This window comes from Melopsittacus undulatus, chromosome 8 (assembly GCF_012275295.1).
Source record: "Melopsittacus undulatus isolate bMelUnd1 chromosome 8, bMelUnd1.mat.Z, whole genome shotgun sequence".
NCBI classification, from domain to species: Eukaryota; Metazoa; Chordata; class Aves; order Psittaciformes; family Psittaculidae; genus Melopsittacus; species Melopsittacus undulatus.
Genome location: NC_047534.1, coordinates 7,440,723 through 7,464,015, shown reverse-complemented (window position 1 = coordinate 7,464,015; position 23,293 = coordinate 7,440,723). Strand labels below are relative to the sequence as shown.

Genomic DNA, 23,293 nt, shown 5'->3' with positions numbered 1-23,293 from the left:
ACTCATGCTATTGAAACATGACCACTTATCTAGAATTTGATATGAAAAAATAACTGGAAAAATATTACTGAAGTCCTGTGAATATCTGTTGTCTTTTCTTTCCTTGGTGCTACTGCAATTGTTCCTAAAAAAGAGCCTTGCCTATTTTCATATTCTGTTCCTCCCTTCAGCCATTTCTAGAACCAGAAAATCTGCAGTTTATCTGGAAGTCTTCATAACAGGAGTTACAACATGATTGTTTCCAGAACAAACATTTGTTTGGGGTAGTCCTATCAGAACAAGCTGCAATATCCATTTTTAAGCATTTACATACTTTCTGTTTAGCAACAAGCCCACCTCTTGTTTACTCCATCTTTTGGTAGGATAATTCCCATTTTATATTTTAGCAGGGAAAGATTATAGAACTTAACAACAACCAGAAGCCTTTAAGCTAACAACTGCTTGTTCAGCTTCATTGTGTGATGCTGCCTGATCACACTCATGGTCTCAGATATGTTTGGCAGCAACCTTTCTTGCTGATTTATTGCTTTGTGACCTCTGTTCGTTTTTAAATTATAGTTCTGTATATCAACGTGGTAATGGGTTTCTCTTGCCTTTCTTTTTGGTCTGTTAATAGCACAGTGCCAAGTATTCTTCACCATTCACAACACTGGCTTGAAGGAGCTTTCGCCAGGCCATTAGCAGGGCACATGTTTATGAATATCTGCATAGTTAAATTGATTTATAAATCAGTGAATATATACAGCTTCCAACAGCTCTGCAATAGATGCTCAGGAAAATTATTAGATGTGGAGTTATGTTGTTCATATTTAAGAATCTAAGACTGAAGTTTCTGCCAGCAGACTTTACATCCAGAATACCAAACTTCATACCCCACAACTGTGACTCTAGAGAGAAAAAAAATCAGTAGGATTTTTGGCTTGCTTTAACCTTATAAATGACCTCGAAAAGTAGATCTATAAATAGCAGGGAGTTTCCACTAATCCAGTTACTGTTTTCATCAGTAAAAAGGTATCTATGAAGGCTGGCTCATCTTCCAAGGAAAAGCTGGCCTCACTCTAGCTTCTTAAACTGCAGCCTTTAAGCTGGTTTCCCAGAAGTTTCCATCAGATGAAGTGCTAAAGGGGTTCTGTAGTTGCTGGCACACTTAACCTCTCCTTCTAGCCAACAGAATCTATTCCAAAAGCAGAACATTTATACTATAGAAGAGATGGCACTGCTGCAGTAAGTACCAGGAGACAAGATGTCAGATCTCTTTTCTTTCGTTTAAATGAGCCTGTGAAGGGAAGGGTGTGAGGTGTCATCTTTCTAACACAAGTGAGATAGCATTCCACCTGAAAGGGTCAATTTATATGCTAAAGTAAGCCAACCACTCCACCTCCCCCCTGCCTCCCCTTTATCTTTTAATTGAAGTGCAACTAGCTACATTCACCTTAAACAATGGACTTTTCTCTTTTTCTGCTTGGCTTTGTCAATAGCGAGAGTTGACAAAGTACCATACCACAGAAATAGCAAGAGAGTGCTATAGCTTTGGAAAGCACCTGCTCAAGTAACAATTTTCCTTATCAATCAGGAAGGAAATAGTTTTGAATGACAAATACTTGCAGGAGAGTGTTTTAAAAAGACAGGTGTCGCCTTACTCTGGTCACAAATTGTTCAGCAAGGAGATTTGTTCTTTGTAACAAAAGAATTTTCCAATTCAGTTGCAAAAATTTTTCTGAGTTGGCCACTTAAAGATCAGTTTCTGACAGAAAATCTCTCATTTCTGCAAATAGAGATGAGGACAGAGAACAGTCCACAGGGCTTCTCTTGGTTGCAAATGTAAAATGAACTGGTTATCACTTGAAAAAAGAACCCAAACAGGTAGAACTCTATAGATTGAACTTCACACAACTGATTACATTATCATTAAATTTACATTATTATCAAATTGGTAACTGTTAGTTTGCTTTTTAAAAAAAGGCTAGAAAACAAAGTATCTCCATGATCCTGTTAGAAGTTATGCAAGAGTTCTAACTTAACAGCTTACTCACACGGATTCATAAGAAATACTAACTTTGCAGACCTAGTCACTAATCCTTAGCTTATTCTCTTACCTCCCTGATGGTTTATCAGCCTTGATTCTCAAACTGCTATGCAGCTATCCCAGGAACTACAGACATTTGGCTAACTGCAGGGAAGTATAAGGGATCTCAGAAAAGAAAATGCGCATATAGAGAACCCCTACTCCTGGTATTACTATAGTTACAGGATCACTATGGGTATTTACTATGCCACTTCACAATAGAGGTTTTTGTATTTGACAAAGCATGACAAAACTGTGGAGACCTTTACAATTACACCACTTTGTGAGCAAACCTGTATTTCACAACGTGGTCAAAGATGTCTTTTAGACCTGAAGAACAGTCCTTTCTTCTGTGCAGGAGAGGAACATCCAGTTCAGGGCTCATCCCCTGGCAGCAAGAATTACTTATTCTGTGCACTGCTAGAAGTTTCTGTTTTTTTTTTCTACCAACCTCTCCCTGTCTTGTGACTACCACAAGAGAGAGTAATCTTTTAGTCCAATACACGCTTCTTTAGGTTACTTCTAGTGGTTTTTAAATAGAACATTTCTCCTGAAAAGAACACAGTTTTTCCCCACATTCTTAAATTCCAGACTGCAGATGAGCATAAGCTTTTGCATACCTGTTTCCAGGTAAGTTTGAACAGAATGAGACTATGAAAAACTTAAGCCTAGATCAGAGTAACCTTTAAACAAATTACCAGCCTTGGTTAGATTAGGGAAGAAATTTTTGTCGTCTCTGATTTTCCTTTGAACATGCTGAACGTGCACTTTCATTCCATTTGGCAAGACCACCCAATGTGATATTTTTCTTACAATTTGACTTTTTATACTTTGACAAGCAATGAATAATATACACTGAGTAGTTCTTGAGCAATTAGCTCTGTGTACAGGCCCACAATATAACTGTGGTGACTGCTATAGATGCAGTTGCCACAAAACAAACCGGGACTTTACAGCCACAATATAATGAGCTGTAACTACAATAACTGGCAGGTGTTCAAGGGGATAGTTGGGAGGATACAAGAAGTAGTATTCATTGAGTGAGCAAGAAATAACTTCCTGATTCCTTGAGTAAGTAAAGGTAGCAAAGCCAATGTTACTAGAAGAGACTTTATTACAATTGTAACTACTAAAAATCAGTACAACAAAGCCTCATAACCCATAGTTTGGGCAAGAGAAAAATAGATTAGCACACAAAATGGAAGTTATTATTTTAACACTGTAACAGTGGTATAGGATCTACATGAAATTACCGAACCCTCAAATTTTACTATGCTGATGTGGTATGCTGAAATGTGAATAATATGAAATGTTAACATTTTTATACATAGCTTCTTGTTTCCTGTCCTTTCTTCCTAGTGGGATTTACAAAAGGTGTCTAGGAAAGAAATATATGCAAATTCCATATTGCAGAATAACCTGAACCTCACGAATTCAGGTTACGTTTTTCAGTGCTCATAGCCAAGTCTGAGGGACTACAAGCTTACAAATTTAGGCAAATACAAAAAATTAGAAAAAATGTTGACCTAAATCAACTTATCCCTTATTCATAAGGATATTATGAATGCAGTAATAGTCTTCTACTTCCTCAACTGACATTAAGTTATTCTGTATTAAAATGATTCAGAGCTTCAACCAGACTTGAAAGATACAGATACTTCATACAAAAGCTCCAAATCAGCTGGAATATCCAGATTTCCATTAAATTCTCATTTCCTTCTTCTGCTCCAATCTCATACCACAGAAGAAAAGCACTTTCTGGAATTTCTGCTTGATTTTTTGCTCCACTACGTCTTTTCCCTTTATGCATTTTACCCTCTGCTTTCTCCCATTTCTTTTCCATTTCTGTTTCTGTCCTGCTCTGGGGGTTGGTATGCATTTTACTGTTTCATTATTGGAAGACCATGTTATGCATTTGCTTAATGCAAGGAAGGATTGACTGTGTTTTTGATCCAAATCTTTACATCACACTTGGCAGTAAATACACTCCAGGTCACCCAGCAGGTTTGGGTTTGAACTGTGAGGTGACAGTGCAATGTGCCCGTAAAGATCCTCCATAAATTCTAAAGAATGTTTGCTTTAGCCATCTGAGCCTTGTAGTCTTTTTGTAATTAAGTGTAAGAGCCTTAATTCAACACGTCTGAATTTAGAATAATATATTTCATTTGTCACTGCTAAAGGTGAAGTTGCTACAGGAAAGACCTAAAACTTTGTTCCTGCCTAATTCCACTGTTCATTATTCAGAATGCTAATTTTACTACGAGCTGTATCTGCCAAAGTTACAGCTTGATATGTTAGCTATCAGAGAAAGGGGAAAGGGGAGAATCTTGTTCTAACACCTTTTTGCAGGCAAAAAGTACCCGATGGGCAAAACACAACTAATAGAGGAGCCATGTACATTTAAAATAAGTCAAAGAAAATTACTTGGCAGCTATGCTTTGCCACCATTTCTGCTGTAGATAATACAGCACTGTGGATTTCAGACTACCATGAAGTCTTAACCATCCATAAGCTAAATTGTCTTGATGGTGGTTACATTGGTAAGCCAGGGAGGGGAAGGCCTTGTTTGCTTTTAAACAGATTTGTTTTAAGCATTAGTTTGAATGTTGCAATTTTTTGTTACTCCAATGAAAACATTTATACTGTCAGGTTGGCCAAGGATACAAATGCTGGAAGTCCACATCAGATCACAGTACCTCAATTTGTCCTCAAATATTAAAGCATTCTCAAATGGTTTAAACTTTGACACTGTTGTGTTTATCTAATTCATTGGGAAGAGCCCACATAATGTGTTAAGTACCAGAAAAACCTACAATGATCTCCTACTAACGTCTGTGGGAATGTTGCTATTGGTTTCAGTTAATACGGGATGCAGGATGAGGCCTTATAATTTTAGGCAAGGGAAAAGTAAAAAGTTGCAGAAATGTTCCAGATAACATGCACACATAAAGATACTGAAACTGCTCCTCTGCTTCCTTGCCAGTCACCTTTAGTCTGCAGCTCTCCTAGAACAAGCTACTGTGTAAACTCACTTGATGCTCGGGAGAACACAGTACAGAACAGCAGTATCACAAAGCTTAACTGATGGCTACTGATCTCTTTTTTGGCAAAGGTAGCATAAGTATTATGCATGATGGAGCTGCTAGTGGTTAATAACATGTCTTATGGCAAGTCTAAAACGCACAGAAGAGATCACTCCACAGTAGGATGCACCTACAGTAACTCCACTGGGGTTAATAGGGTCCACAAATCAGCAAAATCATAGTAAGGTTCGATCTAGTCTTCACACATCTGACACTGCTTAGCAGGGATCCAAGTATTTTTAAATACTACAATGTGCAGTAAATTCTCTTTTCTTTTTAAGCAGAGATACTTTAGAGCCATCTGGGGTGTATCACTTTTCTTTGCTAAATAGTTCAGTATTGTAGCCCAGCTTCAGAACTATGAAGACTTTTTCAGGAAAATGCAAATGATCTCTCACAGACTCCCAACCACCTTATCTGGCTTTTTCCAATGCTCATTGCCTTTCCTTATCTCTAAGTATTCTGTCAGAGAGTATATGCTGGAAGAAATCCAGAGCTGCTCTTTTCCTTAAGAAGAAAATATTTTTCTGCAGTACCAGTTTAAGATGGACAGAAAGTAGTGGTAGAGGCCTGACTCTGAAGAAGGCCACACTTTCTCAATACAGTGTACCTAAAAAAGGTTTTATAATTGCAGGGAAGAATTCCTAGCTAAACAAACAAACAAACAAAAGTATCTTTTCAATCACAATTCTGTATGGTCCCAAATAATAAGGAAACCTAGTTATTTTCAGATTTCAGCTCAAAAGAACCCAATTATAATATCTGCAAAGAAGCAGGCAATATCCCACAGTCATATGAAGCTCCATAAATAGATTCATTTGACCAACAGCTTGATGGCAAAAATTGTTATTATGTGTTTGTTGATATTTTTATAATACTCTGCATTGTTATTACTTTTCACTTGCTCATACTTCTGCTGTTCTATAGTTTGAAACCAACAGCTCTGCTTTCTGTAAACAGCCTGCAAAGCAAATACAGCAAGTGACTGCGTTAGGACTGTTTGCTTTGTACTGTTTGCTGTTCTGCCGCTCCCAACTTTGAACACACAGTGTTAACACTCACACAAAAGTGGTTTCAGCACAGATGATAAAAATGTGTGCAGGCACAGAGAAACCACTGCTCAAGAAGAGTCCTCCCTCAGTTCTGCTTCAGCAGAATTATTAGAAGAAAACATTTAGTAAAAACATCCTTTTTAGTCAGCCGAATTATCCTGCTTGTGTGAGTTACAGGAGCAGATGCATGTGACATCACTGACCCTCCTGTGTCACCCATAATCAAATGCTCAGACACAAGACACTTTATCAAGGTATTTTTGTCAAAGAGCAAACAAAGGTTTTAAACAAATGTTTCCTCATTACAGCATAGTTCTTGTTTCTTTCTTTTGTAGTGATGTTAGATTATCTTTTGTCAGAAACATTATAAATACTTTGATGACAATTTCATAAATTGAGCAGTATCATGTCAACACTAGCCAGAGGAGTACAACATGAAGCGCTGATGACCATCTTCCAAAAATCCAGAAACTGTTTCCAGGAAAGTGGAGAACTTTAATTTTACATTACTGTAAATGTACATCTTTGACTTTACAGTTTCTCTTTCAACAGCTCAACTAGAAAATAAATATAATGCATCTGAGAGCTTTTAGTGATATACTTGATGAAAACCAGTGAAATAGAACTAAACTCATCCAGAAAATTGTTTTAGTTTAGACCTGTTTTCATACAGTAGGACTCCTCATACCAGTATTCTGTTGCTGAAGTATTTTAACATTCATCCTTGTACTACAAATCAAACTACACATTTTCCCATATGTATTAATTTATTATAAAATTACGTGAACCTAAACAATTGATGCTTTTAAATGCATAAGCACAAACTTAGAGAAAAAAAAAAGTAATTTTTGTCACAACATAAGTGTCTTGAGAAATAATATACCCCAGAGGAATGTAATCCCTTCCATCTATGTGTCACACAAGAGAGAGACATTTTTTCTGATCCTTCTCTACTTTGCATCAGTGCTGTGAAGTACCAGCAGGGAAACAAAAGTAATTGTTATATTTTAAATACTTTAAAGTGATTTTAAAAAATGCGATTCCACTTACCCAATTCTTTAGAAACTGGAGAATCAGCTGATATATCCCCAATCTTTGCAAGGCTATCATAATATGCTCTTCCAGCCACTACCATAGCTTGGGGGTGGAGGGAAAAAAAACACAAAAGAGTGTTAAAAGTCAAAGTCAAAATATTCTCCATTATCCTTACTTTTATGCTCCTACGAAATCTTGTAATCCAGAGCACATAGTAAGAGAGGGGTATATAGCAATAAGGAAATTCTGCTACCAGAAAAAGTTCCATGAGTCGCTGAGCTACATGCTAATTCGTGAAACCAGGTGACAAAGACAGAAGACAAGACTACATGAATGAAGTTTCCACCTGTTGTTTAGTTCCAGCTTTCACTCATATCCAGAAGAACTGAGCAGCCAGTGGGTAGGTTTAGCCATAAGCCATTGGTCAGGACATAACAAAGTTCCTTGGTACAGATAAAACTGCTGGAAAAAACAGAAATGCAGTCCCAAATTTCTTCGAAATGCCAAGGTCTCTGCCCTGTACTGAGCAGCCAGGTCACATATCTGAGAAATGGCTACTGGCCATGAGACAAGGGACCTATGGTTGCCCGAAGGAAACAGGGAGCCCTCCAAAAGCAAACCGTCATTTATTGTTTAAGTTAGATGAAAGAGTAACTTGCTTCTAAAAAGCTATGATGGAATGCAGTTGCTAGGTGTGACAGATATAAAATAATGGTGAAATGTGAAAGCTTGGATAAAGTCACTCCTAAAAATTTCCATTTTGGATAACACTGTACAGTCATCATCTGTCATCAATTACAAGTTCTTGTCAGAACAAGACCTTGCAATAAGAGGATTCTATATATAGACACTAACTTTTCCACTTTCCAGAAATTTTAGGCCTTAAAAGTTAAAACTTCAAAAAGTAAGTCTCTGAAAGATGATATTAAGGTTATGGAGATAATCCATTTGGTATTCTTTTCTCAATTTTCCATGTACCATCAATACCTAAAATCATTATAAATTATATTGTTCAGCAACGTAATAAGCTAAAATGGTGGAAGATCTCTGGTTTCTTGGACAGACATGAAAACCTAGCACTGATACATACAATTTCTGCACAGAGTTATTTTGACAGTCCAGGAAAGTGTCTACTTTTGTCTTCATTACTGAACTCTGGATGGCAGAGAAAATCAGTATTCCAAGTACTTTAAGCAATAACAACCTCAGGCAACAGGTGTATATATAGTTTAAGTAGAAATCTGAAGGCCTAACATTCCCAACCAAAAAGACCCTAGTTAACATTTGGATGCTCCTCTTTTTATCCCTTCAGGACCGTTCCCCCCCTTTTATGCTTTATAGTTGGGGTTTAACAATTCCAGTTTTACAGGAACTAATAAGCTCTTCTTATATATTACTAAGGTTTCAGTTATTCTCAGTTAATAATTTCCTGGTTATAGCTATCTTAGCAGCAAAGCCAGTTGTGCTAGAATGAACAGGGAAACATCAGCATTCAAACTGCAAGGAGGCCAGTAGTGAGAAACATGTATGTAGTAGATTCTGCAGTTGTTGCCTTGCATCTGCACAGTATTTAGAACTGTTCTACACAAAGAAATAGCAAGGACAAACTAGTAAGTACATTTTCAACCTAAAGTAGAAGCCAAGGAGACTCTCACTGCTGACTTTAGAATACTCTTTCCTGAGAGGAACATATTTGGCAATTGCCAACTAGAGTATTTTAGGTTTGTATTTTGTGATTTTTACTAGCAAAGGTGACAACTTTGGTTACCTAACTATATTCACCGAGAAACCTGAAACTCTTCCAGATGAAACAATGATTGGTTTTCAAGCTTTACTGCATTAGACAAGTAATTTCTAAGCTGTGCTTCACAGGTGCTCTATATTCAAACTTTCTCAACAGATAAATAGTACTGGTGCTACTGACAGAATGAGAAGTATGCCACCCACATGCAAAGATTTTATGCCATTCCAACTCCTCCTACCTAACATTTTCTGAAGATAGCCCCAAGTCAATCTTTTGTCTCAATACAGGCACTAAACCAGGAACAAAAATATATGATTTCTCCTGTGCTAATCAAGCTAAATCAAGAACTCCACTTGGACAGTCTTCACTAGCTCTATGGCTAGTAAACAACTTGGGCAGAAAAGAAGTTTTGACCTTTTATGTTCAGGATGTACAAAAATACATTTTAAATCTATCAGAAGGTCTTGTAATGTTGTCAGCCTACTCTGACTTGTTTGGAAATCTGCATAGTATTTGTTTAGCAACAGAGTATTTACTTCTTGTTGCAGACCTATTTATACCACTCAGAACTGAAGAAGTTTAACAATTTATGAGTCCAAAGATGACTTTAATGTCATTTCTCAACAGTTGTTGCAACATTGTAAACATTTATTCACTTGAAATTAAGCATTCATGCTAGATATGCTTTATCAGCCAGTCTTAAAAGACAAACTTGCTACACCACCATTTCCATCAGCTTCTCCAGTGCTGCTGTGCACAGTTATGTTGTGACTTATGGATGACAAACTGAATTAAAAGAGAAGCAGCACAATGTAACTTATCAACAGTAAAGTACGTAAAAAGCAGAACCCTCAGAAACTGGTATAAACGTTTTTCTGTCAATCATGGAAATACTTGTTATTACTTCTGGTACTACGTATAATCCCCAGGTTAGGTATTAGGTAACTACAGTGTTAAGCCATCAGGTTAGGCATTACTGTGTGTAAGTTAGCATTTCCCTGTTTTCATCTTCAGCAGGTTTTAGTTTCATCTTGTTCTCAAGCCTGGTCTAAAATTTGCATGAAGAGAGATTTCAATGTCTATTTGGCTATGCACTACTTCTGCAGTATCACATTTCTCAGAGTACTAGATTACACATAGGGAAAAGATATGCCACAGACTTGAATGAGGCAAAATTAGAGAGATTTTACATCGCTTTAATATGGTATCAAGCAGCTCAACAGGTCTGCAGAGGTGAAATGGAGCAAGCTCTAACAGGCCCTAGAATATGAGCTTCGGGAATCCAGGGCCCAGTCCTTGAAACCGATTCTTAGGCAGACAGCTTCCGTGAAGTCAATAATGGAAGTAAACATCCATGTTAGAAGAAGTTTGAGAGTCTGGGTCCTTGGATTCAAATTTATTCATTCTGATTTTGACTCCAATATGCATATTTAAATGAAATAAATATAATTTTAAAGTCAGCACCTAGAAGACTTACCATTAACAGCTTTTTCATAGTTTTTTCCCAGATTTATTAAATTCCTCAGTCCTGGATTGAACTGTTCCATAACATTCTAGGGAACAGAAAAGAAGATGTGTGTTACAACCAAGGCAGTTCAACAGTGGATGGAAGTATTTATCTTAGTGTCATTTAGGTCTGTTTTAGGTTTCATATGTACAGCATACATCTGAAATGTCTATGGATGGGTGAAAAATAGAAGACTTGGGAGGAAGAGGAGAGCAAAGGATGGAAGGGAGAAGAACTGAGCATTTAAAATCAACAAACAGGAAAAAGTAAAGGTAAACTTTCCACTGGGGTAAAAAGAATCTGGCTGTTCATAATACAAAGAGATGTCAAGTATGTGATCAAAGCTTGCACAGATCCTTCTCTTGTGGTAGGTGATGGTGAAATAAAAGTGAGAGAAAAACGTCTACCCACTAACTGTTTTATGAAGTCAGACAGTAACAAGAACCTTGATTTGAGCTCTTTCTGTGCCCCTGCTCCGAGCTGAAAAAAAGTATAATGTTGGGAAAATAAAATAAGAAATTCACCAGGCAACTGATCAGGGGAGACAAGTGCTTTATTTATCTTTCCTAAGTTACAGAGAGCATTAAGGGAAATCATTTGGGGTTTGTTTGTTTGTTTGAAAATGCTGCTTTTCCTTGTGCAAAGCTGTGGTCCTCTCAGCAAGAAAATGATGACCTTATTTAAACAGAAGGAGAAAAATAGTCCACTGCAGCTGCTTTGGCTGTTAAATACAATTATTGGCTGAAACAGCCAGAATCTGAAATCCAGCAGCTCCAAGCATGACTACCCTCATACATAGCAAATTCTGTGAACTGATGAAGTGGTAGAAATTGTGACTGTCAGTTTCACAGTGCAAGAAAATAGCTACACCATTAAATAGAAATGTTTCAAATCTGTGCAAAAAGTAGACAATAAGTTAAGCCATGATGCATGAATTCAAATTTGAACTTAACCAGAGTCAGGGGGTGATGAAGAGAGAAGCAGCAGCTTTTGTTCACCTGGAAGAGAAAGTCACTCACAAAGACTGAGTTGACCCTACTCATAGGAAAGGTTCAGTTTCCTTCCTTCTGGTCAGAGATGGAAACTTTCCCCAAAATCAATATTCCAGAATTACTTTTATCTTGTTATTAGCACTGAAAAAGAGCAAAGCTGACATGCTGATATAAATGCAGTAGTTATTCATTCCTTGGAATCACACCCTTCAAGATGCCTCAAACACATGTAGCATAAATAGCAGTATTCCAAAGAACTGAATGTTGCAATTGACTTTGGAACGACGCTAAGTAAGTTTGAAGGAGAGCCCTCTGAGCTTCACTTGGTAGTTCCTTGGTTTCTTCAGGTAGAATCACTATCTGAACTGAAGACACAGCATTTTTGTTTAACAAAACCTCCTTTTGCATGTATGTAAATAACTACCTTGAACAAGTATTCTAGAATTTGCCATATGTGTCTGGTCATTTAATAGTCAAGTAACTGCAATGTTCTAATCCCTTCTTTTCTCTCTTCCATACAAACCACAGTTTCATTTAACAGCAACTACTAAGTCTCAGGAACAATTTGGTAATGAGTATTTTGTATTACATTTATTTTCACAGAAGCTCTGTATTTCCACAGAGGAAAACTTTAACGTTTTTGCAGCTTCTAGACCTTGTTTTCCCAGAATCTTCCTAACAAAACTATACCCGTGACATTACGCTGTAAAATTTTATGGTCATGAGATACCTGAAGACACCATTTTGCTATTCTATTTTATTACAGTATTTTTATGACACAACTCACATGTTTCTAGATACTGTTCACACAGCAGAACTTTCAAGTTCCAGGAATTCAAAACAGATGCTTTCTGTTTACAAAAATACAAAGCACAGACAAGTGAAATAGTCTCCAGTTTTTGTCTATTATACTACTAACAGAATGAAAATATTTCTATTTAGTATGTACATGGATCCAGAAAGAACAGGAATATCATCATCACATTTGTCTTATTTTCAGACAAGGTCATTCAGACAGAACTTTGTTATTATTCTTTGAATATAGTGCTATACCTGAACTCCAGTCAATGTAAAAAGTGAAGAATTAGCTCCACATTTCACCAACTCTACTTTAGCAGTCATATTGAGTAAAAATAATGTAGCTATTAAACCTGCCCAAAAAAACCTGTTAGGCTCTGATGGTGGTGTAGTATATATGACATCAAAAGCAGACACAGAATGAGAATACCTAGCCCCACTGCCTTTATTTGTACAAATTAAATACAACTGGGATTTTTTTCTATTCTTACCATTAAACTCTTATCCACCCAAACATGATCACTGCAGACAAACTACCTAGTGTCCTCAGGCCCTTGATTTGTATTAACTCGCAAACCACATCCAGAAATCATTTGGGAAAGTGTGTTTCAGGTTGGGCCAACAATGCCAAAGGCTATTCTAACAACACTATGGAATTTCAAGCTCTGGTGGCTGGGAACATCCCTTCTCCTGCCACAACTCTTTAATTTACTACTATAAATGTTGCTGCTGTGCCTCTTTTGCCCTCCCTGCAGCTGAGACAGTGTGACTGTGAGGCTTTTGTTCCAAGGGGTGTTTCTTCCTACTCCAACTTCTTGCCATTCCTTCCCAGCAGCATACTAAAGATGATGCCTCTTGGCATACATGGAGCCAGTGAATCACAAGAAAAAAAGAAAAAAGGGTGAATTAGGGTATTGTGTTAGAATATAGAGTCCCGTGTTCCAAGGATATGGATAGAGAGAAAGGTGTATATGATGTAGAAACCATGTGTATCCATGGCAGGTAAGAATCCCAATGCCACCTTGAATTGTCACGTGACACTGAAAATAACTGTCTTGAAAGACAGCTCCTGTCCCTACTTACCCTGCTCCTCACAAGGACATAGAGTAAAAACCTCACTGCTTCCTACCCAAAAATTCTAACAGTAACATGGCAATTATTGGTCTCAAAATACTGATTTTGGAATGACTGTCTTAAGGATTCAGGGGTTAACATTCCAGTTTTCTTGCCATCTAATTCAGATTTCAAACAGAAAGCAGAGATTGCATCTCCATCATTAGTTGTTTTAATTTAGGAGGAAGTGAATAAAACCCAACAAAAATGCCTTCAAAAAACTTCCCTCTCTGAAGCCAGATCGCATAGCTCCTTACTTTCACTAGGTGATTCAGTACTTACTGAACACTCATGTATAGCAGCTATAGATCACACTGTGGAAACACAACAGTTGCACTGAAACACACCAAACTCTGAAGAAGAGCTCCAGTCATCACATCTGCTCAACTTATACATTAAACTGCTCAAAAGTTGAAGAAACATTTTATAGGTCACTGCCTTTGCTAGCTGAAAGGCACACAACTAACGGATCTTTTCTCCATCAGACCAAGCAGCCTCTGGAAGCTTTTCAGCCTTTACACTGCCACAGTAGTTGATTGTTAGCAGAAGCGTCTGCACCAGTGAACGCCCGAGAAGCAGTAAAAACCTTTGCAATGGAAATTCCCCTTAGGAATTTGCCTGGTTTAATGCAGGGTATGGTTAGCTCATCCCCACAGAACTGTGCAAGGCTCATCTACTTTCCTATTTAGAGTTTGTGTTTGATACTTAGCTCCCCCACTCCCACCCCTGCTGGGTCTCCAAGATGGTATAATGAAATAATTCTTAGATGATTTTCCTCTCTTCAACAATATAGAGAAGCATAATACATGTTTTTTCTTTCTAGATTCCCAAAGAAAAACCTGGCTGTGCTTCTAGTGCTCTTTTTATATAGTTAACCATTGCTGCTGCCTTTAAAGTACTGCCCAGGAACATGTATCTGGAGCACATTTTCAAAAGGAAAATGGTCACTGGCAACACTCTCTTCAGGACTAGGTATAAATTTTATAATTGCCAAGTCATTTCAAATCAATTAAAGTGATTGTAATATTTTGTTCAGCTTCAGAAGTTATGGGGAAAAGAGCCCCTCAAATCCATCTGTATAGCTATTGTTTTCATATGATGTCTTACAGTTGTACAGCTTCTCTTGCAGTATAAGTAAAAGGTAATGAAAATGAGTGGGACTGAACACCAGTGCAAAACTTCAAGTCAGACACTGCAGCCAGATCTCAAAAAAGCAGAGACAGAGGAACAAAAAACTTCTGATCAAGACAAACACTAATATAAAATTATCAAAAGTCTCATAAAATATCACAGCCTTGTTATGTGCCATGCTCTACAATGACATGGGAATAAAACTTTTATCTTAATCCAAATAGACATCATAAAGCAAAAAAAAAAAAAACCACCTAGGCGAGACAATGGTTCACAAGACATCATTTGTCTTTGCAATGAGGGACACACACTCGCTTCCTAATTGTCAATGAAGTGTCCTATATTCTAGTGACACACTACCTCACATGAACAGAATAATTTACCACAAGAGAAGAGGAGGCACATGATCACCTCCTACAGCTTTCTATTATTTAGGATGAATGGAATTAAAGGGAAACACTTTATAACAGGCAGCAGGAAATATCTTTTTATGTAGAGAATTTTAGAGTTGGCAAAAGTGACCTTCCAAGAAAACTTGTAAGATTAAACCTGCTCTGGTCATTTGAGTCATTAAATCCTCATATAATCCGGTATAAGAGCTGCTATATGCCTTTCACCACATGAGGCCAATGTGAATTAACCAGCCTGGTAGAAAGGAGATGACTGAGGCCTTGTATTTCCACTTGTTATGTGTAGGTATTATATCTTCTGCAGTTCCTGATAGTGATATAAACAACATTAATCTTCAAAACAAATGACATCCATTGTAAAAGTGCCTTCCTGTGAATGCTCAGCTTTGCTTTTTACTTAAAGACACACCTCACAGAACAATAGCTCAGCAGGTATGAGTACAACTAAACAATGCATAGACTCCCTGTAGCTTCAAGTTTACATCCTGCAGGCACTTTTGCAAGAGTGGATAACAATGTATTTGGGTGGAAATCTGAAACTGTAGAACTAGCACCGAAAAAGTAGATCTTGATGTCTAACATTACTCATCATCAATGTATATATTTATACCTAACTTTTGTATAGCTATTAATAATGTAAATTGTTATCCCTCAACTTGGAAAACAGTAAAATTAAGCTTTGGAAAAAGTCTTCAGTGTCTATGTCTGAAAACCCACTTGAGAAGATCTGAAGAGCCATGTAGAAGGTAAGTCATATTGTGCTCTACTGTACTTGGAGTGTTTTATACATTATTGCATTTCATTTCCTGCTTTAGCTTTTGAAATCCACAATACAGTTTTCAGAAGGGTGCGATTAAGCTTTTGACATATCTCGTGTTAAGCTTTCTCAGCTGTAAGTTAGCTTAATATTGTTTTAAAACAGGTTTAACAGAATGAAAAAGATCAGGATGCCAGTGTTTATTCAAAAAGACTGATTCTTATGACTAATTATTAGTCACCTTGACAGAACATTTCTTGCTTAATACAGAAATTAATCATCCATCAGTGCATTTCAAATACAAACTTTTTCAGGTTATGAACACGCAACCCGGGACAGACTCTAAAAAGGAATAACTCTAAGTAAGGTCAAGAAATAATCTGCACTAAGATAGAACTGGACTTTATACACACATGAACTCCCAAAGGCTCCACCTCCCCAATGTCAGATTTACGTTTCAGTGATGCAAAATAACAGCCTAACTGCAGCATGTGCTATGACCAGAAGTGAATTTTGGTAGTTTAATCTCATTGCAAGTCTTTTTAAAAACACATGGACAGGGATTTGGAACATGGAATTTGGGACTTTAAAATGAATTTATCAGATATATTTTCATGATAAAACAATACAGCCTACCAAAATAATCATATCAACCCCTCAGGAGAACACAGCATTCCACTGAATAAAGGTTGTTTTGATGCACCCCATTTTTTTCTAATTACACTTTGGTTAACAATCAAAATTTCTGGGTAAGATTTACCTGAATTAAATAAATCTTTAAAATCCACGATTACCAACACCAGTGAATTACAGCTATCACGCTATTATCAAGTGCTCCAGCAACCTCAAACCACAGGAGCAATAAGGGAGCTGCCTGCCTAGCCCTTTGACCACATAGACAGAATGACAGGTCTGTAACTCAGTACTTTCCTGTTTTGTCCCCTTTCCCCTGCACTGTGTGTATCACAGTTGGATGCCAAATAGTTTTCCCCCACATACAGCAGACAAAACAAAGCTGTATGAGCTGCAATGACACGCCAACATGTAACATCTTTCCTGGGGTTACCAATTGTATGAAGGGGTCATACGATGTCCCTCCAGAGCACACCACATGGCTGCAGCGGGTTCAAGGGCAGAGCAGTATCATACCAGTGAACCCCTCAGCAGTTCCTTGGTAAAAGGGAGGCTGTGGCCCTCTTTAGTCATAGGTTTCCACACCCTTTGGCTTCATTTTGCACGTGCCATTCCTATCATGCATTAAAGTGATTCTTCAGGTATTACATAAAGAGTAAATGTCAGCCTTGATTTTTGTGTGCACACACATATATTTGTGGGTTATGTTTATTTAGCCAGGTTAACTAAAAAAAAAAAAGTTGAAGTATTCACTTTCCGATGTTGTTGCCAATGAAAAGGATGAACAAGGTAAAAATACAAGGTCATTACTTAGCTGCCCGATGACTTCTGTAAGTATATTTTGAAGCTTTGCATAACATGGGTTACTATGTATTGAATAAATCCAATGGATTAGCACTGTAAGAAAGGGAAAAAAGAAAGCAGACGAGCATGGCATTCAATTTCATTCTCTATTATTTTTCCAGGTCACTCAATTTCTTTTTATTGTTTTTTTGAGAAGTCAGAAGCTTGCGTTTGGTCCTGCAGCACACAGATGCCATAGCTACACCACATTTGTTTCCCTGTACCAAGTTCTTCTTACTGGTAGGAGAAACACAAACACTGCCCCCGATTTTATCATTATCAGCATGGTGTTTTAAGTGCTGGATTGCTAGGATGGCAAACAGTAAGAGCAGAAGTTCCATGTGCATTATTAAGCAAAGGAGAGCACACTCACCTTGCAGCTAAAGCACAGCACAAAGAGGTGTTCATTTGTTTTAGATGAGGGAGCTGTGATTAGTCACTGCAAATGCCAAATACACAAAGTAGTCTCCCTGCCCTTAAGAAGTGAAGGGCTATTTTCAAGATTTCAACTTTGATATAGAAATAACTGCTTCAAAGTAGACCGAGAATCCATTCTCTGCCTGAAGCAGCCTTTATACCTTATCTGGATAAAGTTTCAACTTTTAATGAGGGCAGAGCAGGAGGGTTTCCAGGCCTGTGAGTACGAGCTATGTGATGCAATCCACCAGATCGCTCAAAATATCCACATGGAAGACATTTCATCACACTGTCAACATTAAATTTGGATTATTGTTTTTTTGCTGGTAATTTCAGTCTTACATAGCTCCTTGAATTAGTTAAAAACAAAAAACAACAAAAGGGTAAACTTGCTCAGGGAATAAGTACTGAAAAACCAGGAAGATTTTGTTTATTTAGAGGTCTGTCATCCTTTAAAGTCTATTATATATTATACCTGTTACATCACACAGAAGATTTTCTTCCCTCTCCTCTGTAAAGCTGTTTTAGCTACATTCTGGAAGTCGATAGACAGAAGGACATTCCTTTGTCGGCACAGCCCTGAACAGTCAACTTTGCACATTTCTCTCCTATGAGCCTGTATTTACAGGCTGTTCTTCTGAGAAAGATGAATTTATATTTGCTTATGGCCTTGCCATGAATGTAACTGATACCACAAATCACCAGACTGTTTAAGATGACCTGCATCAAATATAGAGGACAAAATTTACAGGGAAATAATCTCTTTTTTTTTCCAGTAGTTTTGCATGAATTTGATATTTAAATCCAAAGAAAGTAACTAGCAAATACATGACACTGATATAACAGGACTACTTGAAGGAATAAAGTTACCTTAAGGGTGTTGGAGAACAACAAAACTAACTGCAAAATACTCCAGTAAATACTCTCAGAGACCTTTAAATGACAACATCTTCGGAAATATGAAAACATTCATTAGTAAACCAGTAAGATTTAATTGTAAAATAGAACAATCCCCCAGAAAGCCTTCCTTTGGGCTCAAAGCTGTGAATGCACTGCAGCTGTAAGTTCATTTGCATGATTAAATGCATTTGCAAATATAAGTACTTTCTCTAGTACAACACACAGTACAGAATGAAGCTTACAGACCCAACACTGCCATTGCTACTTTGCCAAAAGGATGGTTCTTAAGGGAACTTTCCCCAATTAGAATTGGTGTGTTTTGGAAGGGATGAGTTTATAGAAAGTTTAATAAGCAGCTACTGCCCATATGCAAAATACTTTGAATCCTACAAAGAGCGAGGCATTTTGTAAAGTTTACATGCTCGCTGACATAAACTGGACTACCCTCACCCATCGGTGCTGGGAGGCAGTGCTGGGGCGTACCTTCACAAATCTGATTATCAGCTCGGGACCCAGGCAAGCAACTGAAGTCAGCGCTAAGCTGTTTTTAGGCTCTTGCCCGTACGAAGAAACGGTTCAAGCAGAGGACCACAAGCACCAAGATCTCCAAACCACTTCATCACCAAAACACACTGCGGGCACTATGACTCGCTGGAGAACTGAGCCTGCTAGAGAGGGAGAACCCAGCCTGAAAGCCCGCCTTGTCCAGAGCTGTCTCTCTTGGCTCTGCGGCCACGGGCAGGACCAAACGGGGCGAAGGGGGCCGAGTCTCCAGCTGCCTCCGTCCCGGGCCCCTCCGGGATATTTACGAGCCAGCACCGAGCCGCCTTTGACACACTGGGGCGGCCGAGAGCGCTCACAGGGAAAGAGGAAAGAAAGAAGTTCGCACCGCTCCTGCGTGAGGAGCCGAGGCTGCGCTACACCCTGCCGCCGGCCCCCGCCTCAGCCGACACCGGAGCCGGCCAGCGGGGGCAAAGGTGGCCGCCGTGTCCCCGGCCAAGGCAGCTGCAGGCAGCCCCTCGCCGGCCCGTATACTCACTTTGTAGGTACTCTCCGTCAGCTTGTTCACCTCCTCGGGGTTCCGAGACATGGTGACTGCGGGGAGGCGCCGGTGGAAAGAGCTTCGTCCTCCGGAGAGCGCTTCGGCCCCAGCCCAGGGCGGCCTCAACAGACCGAGCTCCTTCCTCCGCCGCTAAGAAACTGTCAAAAACTTGTGGAACCAGCCGGGCAGGGCCGCCGGGGCGGGGCCTGCGGGGCCGCGGCCGCCTGACGCGGCAGGACTGGCTGGGCGGGCGGGGCCGGGGTGGCCTCACCTCGCTTCGCCTCAGCGGGCGGGGCGCTCGGCTTCGGACCTCCTCTACCTGAGGGGTTGACACCTCCTTCCCTTCTCCCTGCCCGGTGGCTGTGGCCCCGCGGAGATCCCCGGAAGCCGGGGCATTATGGAAGCCTCTTCAGGAGGCAGCAGTGCTGCGGGTGCCCAACAAAGTGGGAGGTAAAGTCTTTCTCACAGCAATCAAGTGAGGATTCTATAAGAATTAATTAATTAATCTTGCTAGGATTAATTAGTGTAGTCCTAGTGGTGCTAGTGAGGCTGGGATGGTTCTTATTCTTCCTTGCACAGCAGCACCACATGAAGGAGAGGGGGTTTCCTCAGGGACACTCAGGCAAGGGCTAAAGTGTGTTTTTCCTGAGTCCTGGTCCAGTGCATCACCCGAGCTTCATGCTATACGCTTAAGATTTCTTTTAAATATACACCAATAAAGCAGTGCCCCAGTCATCCTTATTGTGTGAAATGAATCATGAGGCCTTCCTGGGGGGAGCAGGGTGAGGAAAGCTGGGATAAGCTATAAATTTTTGTGGACCATAAATTGTCCAGAGATTGTGAGATTAATTTAAAGTATGCTAGCTGGAATAGCTCTCTGATAATGTAATACCAACGCTATCTTGAAGGACCCTATGGGAATTTCATAATCTTGGGTATTTTAAAACTGAAACGCAGTGCAAGGTATTGAGTGCATGAGGCATAATCAACATCCTTACACGTTGGACATCCTTCTCTTGGTTACTATTTCTCCCTCTGATTCCCACACTTTATTGCAGCAATAAAATAGTGGCAGGCAGGCAACAAACACTGGACTTGGAACAGTACTGTAGATGTTGGACTCTGGTGTGGGAGGAGGTTGTTATTGAATCTCTGTAGCTATGAAAATGTTTTCATTCAAGCACATGGAGCTGTTTATGCCTTTATAAGTACAATTTACCTTCTGGGGAAAAAGTGTGTAGTTGGAGCATTATCTTGAATACAAGCAAAATGCTGGGCAGAGAGGCAGTTTTTTGAGGCTTCATGCTCCCAGGTAAAGTCTTGACAGAGTTCTGGTATTTATGGAATTAATTGCCTTTCTGTAATAATCCAATTTATGATGTTATCCTATAGGTCTAGGGAATTATTTTGGGCCTAAGTCTACAATTTATGTTCCCACTAAACAGTGCTTATGTAAACAGTCCTCTTGAATGTGATATGGCTGCTAGCCTGAGAATGGGATGAAGAATTGTACTGTTTGTTCCCGAATCTTTTTGTCGTTTTGTCTGAAGAGTCTGAAAACAGGCTGTTCCTGGGTACTACTGCTTTTGTGCTACCATATGACATTGTGGGAAAAGGATGTTCCTACATGGCAGGCATTCAAATTTGTGGAAGCAGGTACCCAAAGGAAGGTAGAAAAGGATTTTTCCTTCCCCAGCTCCTGCTAAAGGAGCTGGGAGTGTATTGTATAGCAGGGAGATTTTAATTCCTGTTAGGGGCAAAGCATTTGTCGTATTTCCTCTGAACGATGTGGAGAGCTTGCAGCTCACCTAGGATTCAGTGTTTGTTTCCAGTTGGCATGATTCAGTTCAGTTGTAGTAACAGCAATGTAAGTAGTAATGAAATATGCGTATCAGAAAGAAACAATGTGGATAATTAATGTAGGTAGAATTGTTTAAAAAAGTTATGATGCTTAATGTGGGGATGCTTAACATTTCAAAATATACTTTTCTAAAAGCCTTTTTACTTTGTAAGCAGATGTAAATATTGTAAAGGTTTACCGAACTTCATATTCTTGTGTGTTCTTCTTGACCTTTGGTAATTTCTGTAAACTTCATGTATATGCAATTTTTAGAGTTTTTACATAATCTTTCTTAAATTTTTAGTGCTGTACATTATTTTAAAAAAAACATTGAAATTAAAAATACAATTGTGAAGTAGTGGATGGATAGGGGGAAGGAAACAAGGAAAAGAAATTTTAAAGAATGCCTAAGTGGAAAATGGAGCTAGCAAGGAAGAATCAGTCCTTAATGTGGGGTAATGATTGCCTCCATTAATTCCTCTATTTACAGATTAAAATGCTCATAAATAGTTGATGCAGTTAACAGATGGAAAATATCAGGACTGACTTCTCTATTAAAGAATTAACAGTTTTCTTCAAATTTCAGAAGTGAGCATTATAAATAATAATTTACAAACCCCTTAGGAGATCAGGTTGTGTGTTTATGAAGGAAAAAAGCAACAACCGGTTTTATTGTTGAAATGAAATGCTGATACAAAAATTATAGTGTGGGAAATACATTTAATACCTTACTAATGTTTTGCTTTGTCACCATAGTCTTGTATATTTTTTCCATATTTTGAGACTCTCACAAGTGTATTAGGCATTTGGAAGCTTTTTCTGTATTTTCTTTCTGTCGTGGTGTTAGAAATATTTTATGTATCAATTAATAATTAGCAGCATTTCCCTGTTCTGGTGTAGTGCTGCGTTTTACTGTGTGATTTAAAACCTTGAAACTGGACAAGCAAATCCAATTCTTAATTTACGAGTATCCAGACCTTTGGTATAAATCATCAATTTTCAAATGAGAAAACAAGTCTGCTTGAGCTCCTAACAAATGCAAATATTTTATTCCCTTAATAGGGGATTTTTGAGCTTACATTGTGTTAAGATTAGTGTTACATTACTGACTTAGCTGGAATTACTCCTGATGTGTGCAAACAATATGAATTTACAATGGTTGAGTGAGATCTTATTTTTTGTAAATTACTTTGAGATGCTCTTACATTTAAATGCTTGTACTGTAGTCTTCTAGTATCATACCAGAGTGTTTTGCCTGATCAGAACAGAATATTTAATAGCTTGCAAAACTGAAACCTTAATGAATACATCTTTATGCTCGGTTGCCTACATACTGCTGTGAGCATTTGTAATAAACACACTAACGTGAGATATATTATTTTTATTTAGAAATTTGTTTTATTGTATTTATCAATAGCACTGAATTCTGGGTGCAGCAGCATTTGAGTACTCAGGGTTGTACATTTGGGAATTGTTTCTTAGAGACTCTAAAGAGTACTTGCTAACTTTGCTCTTGGAAGGAGTTCAAAGCAGGAGTCTAGCTGTGAACACTAGTCATATATGCTGTCTGAACTGCTTGGAACTGAAATCCATCTGATTACTTTTTATATGCTTACTTTTAACATATATTGCTTTGCTGGACAGAAAAGATGAAGAAGGAAATATTCTTACTTTGGTGATGAACCTGTCCTGTGGTATAATTATGTCTGTTGACTATCTGTGTGCTGCATCTCAAGCAATAACTGCATCTCAAGAATGATGCAGGTTGGATGGAACCTGGCAAGTTAGTAGTGTACGTGGTAAGTTCTTCCATCAGAGTAGGGCTAATTTCAGCACTAGGTTGCTCAGGGTTTCATCCAGGTGAATTTCAAAAGTTCCCAGGAAGCAGAAGTTGAGGAACAGAGCTGAAACAGTTCTGTTTGCAACAATCT

The 23,293-nt window shown here is 38.6% G+C and overlaps 1 protein-coding gene across 1 annotated transcript in view; it reads right to left on the bottom strand.

Annotated features, from left to right (window-relative positions):
* The window catches only part of BAIAP2L1 (BAR/IMD domain containing adaptor protein 2 like 1), a 38,511-nt gene extending 18,809 nt beyond the window's left edge, over positions 1-19,702 (bottom strand). The window contains exons 1-3 of the mRNA XM_005145281.3: positions 19,520-19,702; positions 10,457-10,532; positions 7,251-7,337 (exon numbers count right to left, since the gene is read on the bottom strand). Coding sequence (XP_005145338.2) covers positions 7,251-7,337; positions 10,457-10,532; positions 19,520-19,570 — 214 coding nt within the window. The 5' untranslated portion in view covers positions 19,571-19,702. The remainder of the gene's footprint in view (positions 1-7,250; positions 7,338-10,456; positions 10,533-19,519) is intronic.
* Positions 19,703-23,293: the final 3,591 nt, after the last annotated feature.